The 12,496-nt window shown below is 30.1% G+C and overlaps 1 protein-coding gene across 5 annotated transcripts in view; it reads left to right on the plus strand.

The window, feature by feature from the left end:
• The window catches only part of LOC100573836 (collagen alpha-1(XVIII) chain), a 285,075-nt gene that overhangs the window by 267,313 nt on the left and 5,266 nt on the right, over positions 1–12,496 (plus strand). For 4 of the 5 annotated variants that reach the window (XM_029488395.1, XM_029488397.1, XM_029488398.1 and 1 more), the window contains 16 exons: positions 2,844–2,880; positions 4,047–4,127; positions 4,479–4,547; positions 5,155–5,255; positions 5,926–6,031; positions 6,574–6,609; positions 6,723–6,775; positions 6,889–6,894; positions 7,662–7,721; positions 7,805–7,891; positions 7,974–8,049; positions 8,128–8,195; positions 8,338–8,430; positions 8,512–8,631; positions 9,782–9,796; positions 10,405–10,715. In XM_029488395.1, the coding sequence (XP_029344255.1) occupies positions 2,844–2,880; positions 4,047–4,127; positions 4,479–4,547; positions 5,155–5,255; positions 5,926–6,031; positions 6,574–6,609; positions 6,723–6,775; positions 6,889–6,894; positions 7,662–7,721; positions 7,805–7,891; positions 7,974–8,049; positions 8,128–8,195; positions 8,338–8,430; positions 8,512–8,631; positions 9,782–9,796; positions 10,405–10,715 (1,319 nt within the window). The remainder of the gene's footprint in view (positions 1–2,843; positions 2,881–4,046; positions 4,128–4,478; positions 4,548–5,154; positions 5,256–5,925; positions 6,032–6,573; positions 6,610–6,722; positions 6,776–6,888; positions 6,895–7,661; positions 7,722–7,804; positions 7,892–7,973; positions 8,050–8,127; positions 8,196–8,337; positions 8,431–8,511; positions 8,632–9,781; positions 9,797–10,404; positions 10,716–12,496) is intronic. The other variant, XM_029488396.1, reaches the window with a different exon arrangement.

Here is a 12,496-nt window from a genome sequence, read left to right on the forward strand (position 1 = left end):
AAAAACATTATAACTTTGTAAATTTTAATGTTTTTAAATTTGTATTCATAATCATGTTGATAAGTGTTTGTTATTTACTATTAAATATATTTTAGTTTTTATTTATTTTCTTCAAATTATAATGACTTAAGACCTAGTGCATGTAATTTTATAAGACTTATGCCATTTGTCATTAAAATAAGTTATAATTAGTGACTTAGGCCTTTTCTCATGAAAAAAAAATTCTGTATAACGACTTATTACCATACGCATTCTATTTTATCTCGTAAACCAAATATCACATGGCATCTACAGTGGTACCATTAAACGCGGCTTGAAATTTCACACAGAATTAATGTATAAACTGAAAATGTCCAAAATTGACTTAAGCCCTTTCTCTTAAAAACCGTCCAATTGAATAATTATTTTGTAGTTAAAAAATTATAAAATGTTCAACTTTTATATCTAAGGATTGAAAATTTAAAACAAGATTCCACGTAAATATTTAACTCTGTTACCAAAAATTCTAAGAAATACATTAGCACAGTTTATTTTTATAGTCATTTTAAGTTCAAATTTGGACGAAATTACATATTAAAAAACCCGGAATAACTACTATTTTAGTTATTTTGTTGTGATTGTATAATATTATTTGTGGGTACTTGAAACTTCTAAAGTATACTATTATATATCTATGATAGTACCACGGTTTGTTGTTGATGTATAACGCGTTACCTAATGGATATTGTGATATGATTAATTTGGAATTTATTATAGATACCTATTATAGATACATTTTTTTTTAATACCATAGATAAGTATATAATATGTCTAATACCTAGACTGACATACCATCTCCGCTAGTGATGGGCAAAATTGTCTTGGTCTTGCAGTCTTGGTCTTGGTCTTGCAGTTTACTTCAATAAGTAATAACAGTATTTAATTAAAGTTGGTACTTTGGGTATTATTATTATATTGTACGTATTTATTTCGTTTCCTATTCGTGTAATACTGTGAAATTGTAAGTGTATGGGTAATAACTACTAATGTCGATTGTCGTATTTCCGGCTTCCGCCACAACGTTTAAACAACTGTAGTAGCCTATACATTTATTATAATAGTTAGGTAACTATTATTTATTAAAATGGATATAACTAGTGTGAATCTGGATTCAACATCCAATCCACAATCCCATAGTAAATTTTGTGACTTTTTTGAAATCATCAGTAATAAAAATCTTATATCCGGCAAGTGTAAATTGTGTGAAAGAAATAAAAAGACAATTAATAGCATAAATAGGGAAAAAAAATTTTTTTTAATATTGCAAGAGTCTTGCAGCAAGACCAAGACTTGGGGTGCAAGACCAAGACCAAGACTATAAACGGGTCTGCAAGACCAAGACCAAGACTGAGTCTGCAAGACCAAGACCAAGACCAAGACTGCCATAGTCTTGGTCTTGGTCTTGGTTTGACCATCACTAATCTCCGCTCAGAATCTTTTTTCAAATTTAATACTATCCATTAAACAGTGACACACTTGTAACCTACTGTACAGCAGAGCGATATCCACTTACCCACCTTTTAATATATTATTTTTCCCGCCATGAAGTGTTATTATTGAATAGCTTCTTTAATCTACCCAACCATGACCTATTATGTATCCCTCCGTTGTGCTTATTGTAAATATTTTTTATACAGATTATACAAATTAAATAAATATGACAAAAAAAAAAAATTATTTTATCCTTATGTCTTAATTTTTTTACTTTTTTGAATAACAACATACTGTTTTAATTTCATCATCGAAAGGAGAACATTTTTGATATATCAAAATATTTCGATTCACAAAAATCGAATTTAGGATGAGTAGGTATTGAGTATTCGAGTAGTTTATGAGTTTTTATTATTAACAATATTGTACCTATTTATAATATATTATATTAGCATCCATAACATAATAAATTATATTTGGTTTGAAAGATAGCTGTTTAATTGAATGTATTTAATCGTTACCCATTAGGCATTATTCAACTGCAGTTGCCTCTAAATGGTTTAAATATATAGGTATTGATATATATTTTTGTTGTTTACTACACATTTTTCCAAATTAAGTAATATAAAAAATAAAATACATTTTGTTTGACAGCTTTATTCATGGTGCAACTTACAAAAAATAATAATTGTGTACTCTATCTATGTCAACACATAAAATTATTTTATTTTTGTTTCTGTTGTAAAAAAATAATTTTTACTAAGTTAAGATCTAATCCAACTATAAGTACAGAAATACTAAATCTTAATTAATTAAGACATTTTTAATCGGTGAATATTATAAACTACCTAATATAATATACATTATTATTATAGGACCCAACTTAGTACCTATATAAATATAATTAACTATAATTAATTTACTAGCGTTTTACGTTTAGCCATGATTTTTATTTTTTAATCGTAGTTTAAAGGGTACTTTTGGGAGGTCATACATTTTCCTGTGTGAGATTTTAGAGTAGAGACGATGTACCATGCATAAGTACGTCATTTGCAGCAGTGCTTTTAAATAATTCATGACAAAATAAGTATGACCTATATTATAGATTTTATATATTATGTTACTGCAGATTTTTGGTAAAATATTATAAATACAGTAAACTCTCGTTGTGTCGAAACTCAAGCGGTACAGAAAAATATTCGAGTTATCGAGTTTAATTATAATTGTAGTTATATTAAGGGGATTTAAATTGAGTTCGAGATTACGAAAAATTCATGATATTGACGTTTGACATTATATAAATCTACTGTAATATATATTTTAAGAAGTTCCGCCAATCGTTATTTGATTTTGATTATTATTTGATTATACAGGGTCATGCTGGATCTCCTGGACCGCAAGGTTTTAAAGGTAAATAAATTAAAAATTTATTCCACCTCGTGATATTTTACTATCTAATGCTTACATAATATATTATTAAACAATAATTCCTATGTATATTTAAAATATTTTGTCTGTTACTGTCAGCCTTAAATGCGATATCTAGGTGCAATTTATGTTCATAAAGCTAAATTAAAGCCTAAAGTATAGGAGCATAATATAGGTACCTACCTAATGGCTAATACTTGTTTGTATACAAAATATATACCTATGCAATCAATAGCAAAAAGTGTGGACACAGTAGTTAATAAATTGTTCCAATCAGTAGCGCCCAACCCTATTACTAGGTGTAGCTACACCTTAAAAATAAGGGGTGAGTGGGTATAATAATTAATAATATAAAATAATTAACTTGAAATATATTCATTATTAATCACAGATTATATTGGTTGATACCTTAATATTTTCTAATATTATCAATTAAAATATGATAAAATGTATAAAATAATATAATTTTGAGTTTATATTAAGGGGGTGGGTGGGTGGGTAAAATTATTTCTTGCTACACCTGAAAAATATATCTTGGGCGCCACTGCTTCTAATGAAATATTTAGTATACAGGTTACCTTTATTGGAAATATCTCATAATCATTAATATATTTATGACGTTAAAAATCCGTTTACCAAGTATATAGAAATATAAATTAAAACACTCTAAGGCAATTTTAATTTTAAATAGAGTTTCTCTTTATCCTGTAATTTTATTTTCCATTCAATTTAACTCAATAATATAATAAATACTTTTTAAACGTTTACTTTGTTATTCTATCTTGTATTCTATGTATATGTCTCCTATGAGATATAAGTCCTAAACAATACCTATTGTAACCTCATCCTATAATACCATTGTAGTAGGCAGTTTTATAAATGTAGGTATTTATTTCAAAACCCGCATTACATAATATATCGATATCTAGGTGCACTTACAATAAATGATTAATTGAGTTTTTTTCACCGGAAAATATTTAAATACTCCATATTAAAAATCCAACATTATGGATCACATATTATTATTTATTATTATGGTCCTACCCACAATACTTGTTTGTTTATCGTATGCAAATTTAAACATAATTTTAATTTATTACCCATAAGTTATTAATTTATTATAAATAGTTGACTAATACATATTGTAGGGGAACGAGGAATACGCGGATTTGACGGAACTCCAGGAATGCCAGGAGAAAATTCTCGCCCAGCGCCCAAAGGCGAAAAAGGTAAACTTCGTAAAATATGTGCACTGCGTAGGTTCAGTAAATACTAAATCGTTTAAGAAAAAAAAAACGTTTAGTTTTAATAATAGATGTGCCTATTATGCATTTTACATTTTTAATGATTAGACGTATGGACGCCATACAATCTGCGTCCATGTGTATAATATATAAGCTCTGCGTACAGTTCATCGGCGTCTAGCGTTTTATGATTTATGTTTTATCCACGCCTACCTATTAAAAGTACCAAAGCACATATTTGTTATATTTTCCGCATTAAAAGCTTCATTATCCATAGCTTGAAAAAAAAAGTACCTATCTATAAAATATGATAATAATATGATATTGTTGTTGTAGGCGACAGTGGGACACCCGGACCACCGGGTCCTCCTGGACCAGCGCAGTCTGGAGTGAAAATTGATAAAAGTAAGCATGAACTGTTAAATATATAATATTAAAAGTTTTATATAAATGTATTAATTGTGATTAATACCGTATTAATAACATTATAAAGCGTCAAAGCGTACTGCAATGACTACTTCACTCATCCAATCGATCGACATTGTGCCTTTTGTGCTAATACTATATTTGTTATCGATGAGTGCACAAAAGCAATCGCTCGACAGCATCTCTTACACTATAGTCAACAGAGAATACCTCGCGTTACATATTAAATAAAAGGCTATCTACCTATTTAATATCATCTGATAAACGTTTTTTTTTTTTTTTTTATCAAAACTTGTGATATCTAATTAACTAAAATAAAAACGATTGGGGCTTACAAAGATATTTTTTATTACTCGAATATTAAAACCCATCATAATTTTTGTTAAACAAATTGACATTTATATATGATAATTTATGTGAGTATAGTAGCGTATGTATGAAATTGAATACAATAAAATACTTGTAGTATATTATTGTACTTTTAATAACAAGTGATTTCGATGTATTAATGTGCAGTTAGTTTTTTTTAATAATGTCTACTACCTACTATACAATAATATTTACTAATAATATTTCATTAAATTAGCGGATACAGCAGTTGTGAAAACAGTCAAAGGTGATAAAGGCACAAAAGGAGATCATGGAGAAAAGGGATCCGTTGGTAATCTGGGCCCAGGAGGAAACCCTGTAAGTATAATTTATTATATATTCTTTATTTGGACTAAAATGCACACATTACAAAAATAAAAGGTAGGTAGGTACTTGATAAGTTTATTTTAGTTATTAAATCATGACAAAAGTGGAAACATTTCTCCATTACATAGAATTATACGAGGGAAGAATTATTGTTGAGTCGTTCAATTATGAAATATAATAATACCTATGTGGCTATGTACCATATAGTTGGATATATTGTACATGATATGTATTACATCAAACAATATACATTCATATTAACTAAAATTGTTTGCGATTTAATGCTTATTTTATAATATTTTTGTTAACTATTAATATATTATACTTATTCGATTAAAAGGCTATAGTTAATATGTCTTTCACAAAAAAATAATATGAAATCTAAAACTGAATTAACCAGTAAATTATTCATCGATATTAAAATTATTAAAGTCTCCCGGTAAGTGAGATACCTAAGATACTATATAATAGTACAGACTGTACAGTGAATATAACTATTGTGTATCGGTATTTTTCATAATATTATATTTGATTTATATAAAAATAAACCAAAATTATATTTCTTTTGGTGAATAAAATTATGATGGTGTATACATATATTATATGAATAAATACATATTAATTAATTACTTATGTTATAATGTTTTGCCTGTGGTTTTAGGGTCCACCTGGTTTGACGGGTCCCAAAGGTGAACGAGGAGAGCCCGGTTTACCAGCACCCTCGTTATCTACGACCGATCTAGGAATGAGCATCAAAGGAGATAAAGGTAGGAACGAATACGTGGATTCGTTTATACTAAAATTCCGAGCTAAAAGTAGAAGCTAAGTTACCTTTAAAAAGCAGTCTATGGTTTTGGTCTGATTTCAGTACAGACATAATAGTGCAATATTGACGGTTGACGACTATAGGTGTATTTCCTATCTTATAGTTTTTCAATACAATAATGATTATTCTTATAGGTTAGGCATTGTGTTGTGCACTTGTCTTTTTTTTCAAAACACATAAAAAAAGAGTGTTATAAACTGGTCAAAACATTACGAAATATTATTATTTATTACATTGCATCTAATCATTACTAGTTACAAATTACACTGATATCAAGAAATATTTTTTTTTTTTTTTTTGGCCCATGATGTAGTAAAAAGCGAAATTGTATTTAATAATTATTCCTTTTTAATTTAATATTTTAACTATATAAGAGAACATGCTTTTAAGTAAAAGTGCATTTATAACAACATAGAGTAAAATACTTTGTGTTATTACTGACATTTCAATTATAACGTATATTTTAATATTGTGTGTATTTAGGTGAAATGGGAAGACGAGGTAGACGCGGAAAACCAGGTAAAATATACCATTAAGTTTGTGTTTAATTAACTCACATTTTTTAATTTCAAAAGTCTTGTAAAATGGATGTTTTAAATTATCTAAATAATCAAACTATTTTTGATTTATAGGTCCTATAGGTCCACCTGGTCCACCCGGAGAGATTGGTTTACCTGGCTTACGAGTAAGTTAAAAAATAATATGTTCGTAGATATTCCAATATATTATTATGTATTAAACGAGATAACTAATTATATTATATTATGTATGTTATTAATACGCGTATCAAAAATTAAGGACGACGTAAGTTTTGTTTATAAAATAGCACAGTATCGGGTAGTAGTACAAAATAAATTAACAAACACCAATATTAATATTTAAAAACTACTGTTAAGGGTGTCGGTGCCGATTTTTCCCATTTTCTGAAATTCTATACAATTTGAAAATTATATTTTATATTTTAGTTAATACCTTAATTATAATAGGTACTTTTCCACTAATATACAGCTCGATACCTATTTAGGGGGGGGAGGGGGTCGATACAGTGAATTGACGAAATTGACTTTACAGGAAAAACGATCACACCCTGTAGAATAGTAGGATTTCGTTGATTTTCTTTTTTGTTTGAAAGAAGAGAACATTTTCAGGTCGGATCAAAGGCTGAATTTTCATTTTACTTTAAATACTGAAAGAAAAATACGTTTGAAAAATAACAAATATTGTGCATTATTCAAGTGCATATTTTAGCTTCTATAATTATAATTTTGAATATCATGCTTTGAACTGACCTGCAAAATGTTCTCTTATTTTAAATAAAAAAAAAATTAACGAAATCCGACTATTCTACAGGACGTGTGAGTATTTCCTGTAAGACATGATTTTGTACTAAAAACGCACCTGCTCCGACGCCCGTACCGATGTAGTTTACTGAAACATGACAAACAGACAATATTGTATTCATTTTTCGATTATTTACAATATTATTTAACCTGTTTTATATTAAATAATACATCTTAAATGACTTATACGTATAAATAATATATCATTATTTCGTGATTGTATGACTTTAGGGTTCACCGGGCAAACCAGGAGGTCTTAAAGGGGACAAAGGAGATCCGGGAGTATCTGTGGTGACTAAATTATTATTAAAATATATTTCGTATTAATACTTTAAAAATATGAAACGTTTGAAATAAAATGATTGTGATTTTAGAAAGGGGATAAAGGAGATCCGGGAAAAGACGGAATACCAGGTGCTGGAGGAACATACGTGCCCGTTCCAGGACCACCAGGCCCGCCGGTAAGTATTTATTTTTTTTCCGCTTTATTTATTCGTGTTTAAGTTATCTGGCAATATTAAAAAATCATGTACTTTTCACCAGGGAATTCCTGGTGTTGCGATCGAAGGTCAAAAAGGCGAACCTGGTGATCCAGGATTTTCTTCGTCGCCGCTCCGAAGTAATGATAACAGGCTAAGATTTTTTTATTTAATGTCTTTACCGTCAGTATTGTTTCTATTTGCATATTATTTTTCAGGTGAAATAAACGAACCCGTCATCGTACCAGGCGCTATGACGTTCCCGAACAAGAAATCGATGATAAACGTAAATATGAAATGCATACCTAATATATTATATTTATAAAACATAACATTATGCCACAATCCGTCATGCATCGCTGATAATTGTGCACGTATTGTATCGAAATAATTTAATTGTATAATATATTGTATTCGTACACATTTAGGTGACAGACAGAACTCAGATGGGTACCATTGCATTCATCATCGAAGAGGAAGCCCTTTTAGTACGTGTCACGCGTGGCTGGCAGTACATTTCCGTGAGTTACATTATTATAATATATTAAGACATTGACTTAATCATTTTGGTAACATCGGTCAATAATGTTTGTTTTGTACAGCTTGGTTCATTGGTCACAACTGGAATCGACCCGGTCCCGACGAGCGTTCCGATTCCGACAAGAGTGCCGTTGGAATCATCGAATTTAGTACATAACCATCCAGTAAAAGATAACACAATGGTAAGGCACATGGTTTAATAAAAACATAATTATTTTTTAATACCTAGTTATAAGGGTTATACCCAGTTATAATATTATCGTTAATAATTATTATTTTTCCTATTTCTACATGATATATAACAATTAAAACATCCGTCAAACCTAGTTTTAACTTTTAACTAGACAGCAATGGTGGATTTACGGGGGGAGGGATCCAGGGGTACTGGAAAAATATATTTTTAATTTTTCAACAATTATAAGTATATAAAAATAAAAATAATAGGTAGGTCATGTATATTATTCTTAGGGCCCCCTCCAGAAAAAAATTGAAAATTCACCACTGCTAGACAGTATACATATACCTACTATAATTTTCACAGCCTCCTTTCATCAAAACTGATATTGACTAATTAAGACTGAAAATATAAGTACATAGGTATTAAGATAAGTCATAGAAATATAATGTAAATGTTTGAAACAAATAATCGAACTTTATTATTTGTACCAGCAAGGAAAACTATCATGGCATCTACTATCTAGAATTACACAATATTTGATTATATTTTGCTAAGCCTCAATTTGTTTCACATGATTTTTTGAAAGTGCACCTTAAAAAGCCTTGTCCTGACCACGTTGATGATCCTGCGCGGAAGGAAATATTATTGACTGATTTCGATGTAATGAACACCTATGTGAAAAAAAATAAACTCAGACTAAACCAATTTTTACTGATAACTACCTAACGACTAATATTGTATTTTATTTTATTCGGTGAAATAGAAGGTGATAATGAACATATTTGCAACAATGTTTGTCTAGAATTTCGTCTTTAGTAATTAGTTCCAATTCTGCATCATTCGTCTACGGTCGCGCACTTTTTAGGTTTTACTTTTAGCTTAAATTTCAAATAAAAAAATGTTTTTTCCATTTAAACATTTAAACTCGAGGTTAATATTCTAGTTTTAACTAGACGAAATCAGTTTTGAGGAGAGGAGGTTGTGGCTCAATTATATTGTCTAGTCAAACTAGGTTTAACGGTTTTCAGGTTTTATCAGCTGTTATGTAATATTACGTTATATTCAAAGTAGAAATGATCTAATGCAAAAATACTTGTAAAGATGTTGTTTTTTCTCGATGCTAATTGTACGCGTAATGTTTTGTTCTGTTTCAGTGGCATCCCAAAATGGTGAGTATATAATATTAATATTAGTCGGTTACAAATAGTTACAAATTAAGCTTGACGAGTTACAAACATTTTGGAGTTAATTTAGTTGACTGGGTGAGAGCTAGCCCCCCATTTTTAAATGGGCATAACTCTGATACAGTGAGATTACAAATTAAAAGGATAATTATGAATTTAATTTCAATCGATTTGGTGAAAGTGGGGGGGAGGGCTGGCGTGAAGTTGGCTCATCATTGGAAAACCAGTGGTAACTTGTACTAAGTTACAAATTTTGAAAAGTTGGTTACAAATAGTTACAAATTAAAAAAATTAGGTTACAAATATTTTGAAAGTGTTTTAGTAAAGTAGCGGGAGGTGGGGGCTAACTTCACACACGTGAAATCTCGCGGGGGCTCGTTGCGTCTGAGTACGACTATATCGACCATCGGATCATAAGGTATAACACGATATTGTTGTTGATAATATTATATAAGGCCGATACAACTATATCGCCGTACTATGTGGCTTATGAACTATAACACAACAGTTATAACACAGACTATATGAGAATATATTTTCATACTGTCTGTGGTTATAATAATATTAATATCGTGATGTGTGACGGTGTATAGTTACGAATAGCAGCGTTGAACGAGCCATACACGGGTAACATGCACGGAGTTCAGAGTGTGGACTATTCGTGTTATCGTCAGTCTCAGCGAGCGGGGCTTCACGGGGCGTTCAAAGCGTTCCTGTCCTCCCGGATTAACAATTTGAAAACGATCGTTCACGAATCCGACAGAGATTTGCCCGTCGTCAACATCAAAGGAGACGTCCTGTTCAACTCCTGGAAAGACATATTCAGCGAGAACGGCGCGTTTATATCGCAACAGCCCAGGATATACAGTTTCAGTGGCAAAAATGTGCTCACCGATTTCACGTGGTAAGGGCAATTTATTGTTATTATAATACGAGTATAATAACGACAACTGCCTATAATAATAATTACAGATGAAATAGTCATTTGGAAATTTATTATTATTATGTTTACATTGTTATATTATATTGTTATTATAATAGTCGAATGGCAATAAACGTGTGTAGTAACCGCTAAGGGTAAGATATTTGTACCGTATTATATTTTATAGGAAACCCGTAAGTATATAATTCTTATATATTATGTTATGTAATGACTTGAAACTATATACAGTTTATGAGCATTCCGAACGTTACTGGATTCCAAAGTAGTGAATTTTCTAATAAAGTGTCAATGTATAGGTACGTGTATTGACATATTGTTTATAAGTAGGTATAGGTCATTTTCCCATAAACCCTAAATATATATAGTAATATAGTATATTGTGTACATTTATAATGCGTATAAACTATGGTAATCATTACTAATAACGATTTTCTATTTATTCCATCCAGTCTGGCGCGGATTTAGAAATGAAAAAAGTGAGGGTCTAGACAAAAAAATGTACCTACTTTAAGTACATAAAAGCACACCTAGACATTAAGTCTATGTTTTTATACTGAATAAAATATTTATCATACATGCATATCAGAAAATAATAATAATAACAAAATTACCTTTGTTGCATATAATTACATAGGCAAGAGTGAAATATTTGTAAGTACCTTAGGCCCAAGGGGAGAGGGTTTCAGCCTATATATCCCTTCCCCCCCATTGTATTCGCGTCTGCATGTAGTAATATGTCATAACAATAACATGTTTATAATTAATAATGTTTAACATAACTCTGGTCTAATAAAAAAAAAAAATACAACAAACTGTATTATAATATTAGGTATATTGGAAATTTAAAATGTTGAATAAATATAAACAAAATATAAATAATAAATATTACAATAGTATAATATTATATTAGTGTAAGCAGTGCGTGGTTCTAAAGTGAACGTCTCTTTATTTTCCCTTAGCTTTTTAAGGAATGATTTGTCGAATTATTAATAATATTATTGTTTACTAGAATAAAAAATTACCTAAAACTGCTTGTTTAAATAATTTGAGATATTAGCTACCACGGTCTCGTCGAACTCGCAGCCGTCACGTCAGAACCTTTTACTTTTTATTTTCTCCCGTTGCACGTATCGTATTACGGTATTTTTAATGCCGTGAAAGCATTCGGGCACAGCATATTAAAAGCCATTCTATATAACAATAACAATTCGTTTTAAAGTGAGCGATTCCATTGTAGTAATTTTTCACTTTCCGCGGTGTGCCTTTGAGAATAAAAAAACGAGAAGCCATTGTCTTTTCGTCACCGGTACCTAACCTATTATAGCTGTGTGTACTATTATAGGGTAGCGGCAGCGGTGGTGGTTTTCGCTTATAATATACGCGAATTCTGTTCAAAAACACGTCTGAAAAATATTTCGCGGAAAAGCGCTCTTTCGCAACGTCAGCTAAGAGTTATATATTATAGTAAATTATAAGAAACGAATTGCGAGAAAAAAATGAGAAAACGAATGAGAAAGAAAACGGCAAAGCTGCAAAAGACAGTAATTTAAAAAATTTTAAAAAAAATCGCGTCGTATCTCGGGGAATAAGTGAACTATTATTATAATGTGTGTCTGGTCCTTTTATTTTCGGCAGTACGCCGTGAGAGTCCGATTCTTTAAATTAAAGTCGTTCTAATAATCGTAAGCAAATGGCTAGTGATGTACCTATAGCTGATGATTGTAATAAATGGTAATTTAATA

This window comes from Acyrthosiphon pisum, chromosome A1 (assembly GCF_005508785.2).
Source record: "Acyrthosiphon pisum isolate AL4f chromosome A1, pea_aphid_22Mar2018_4r6ur, whole genome shotgun sequence".
Taxonomy (NCBI): domain Eukaryota; kingdom Metazoa; phylum Arthropoda; class Insecta; order Hemiptera; family Aphididae; genus Acyrthosiphon; species Acyrthosiphon pisum.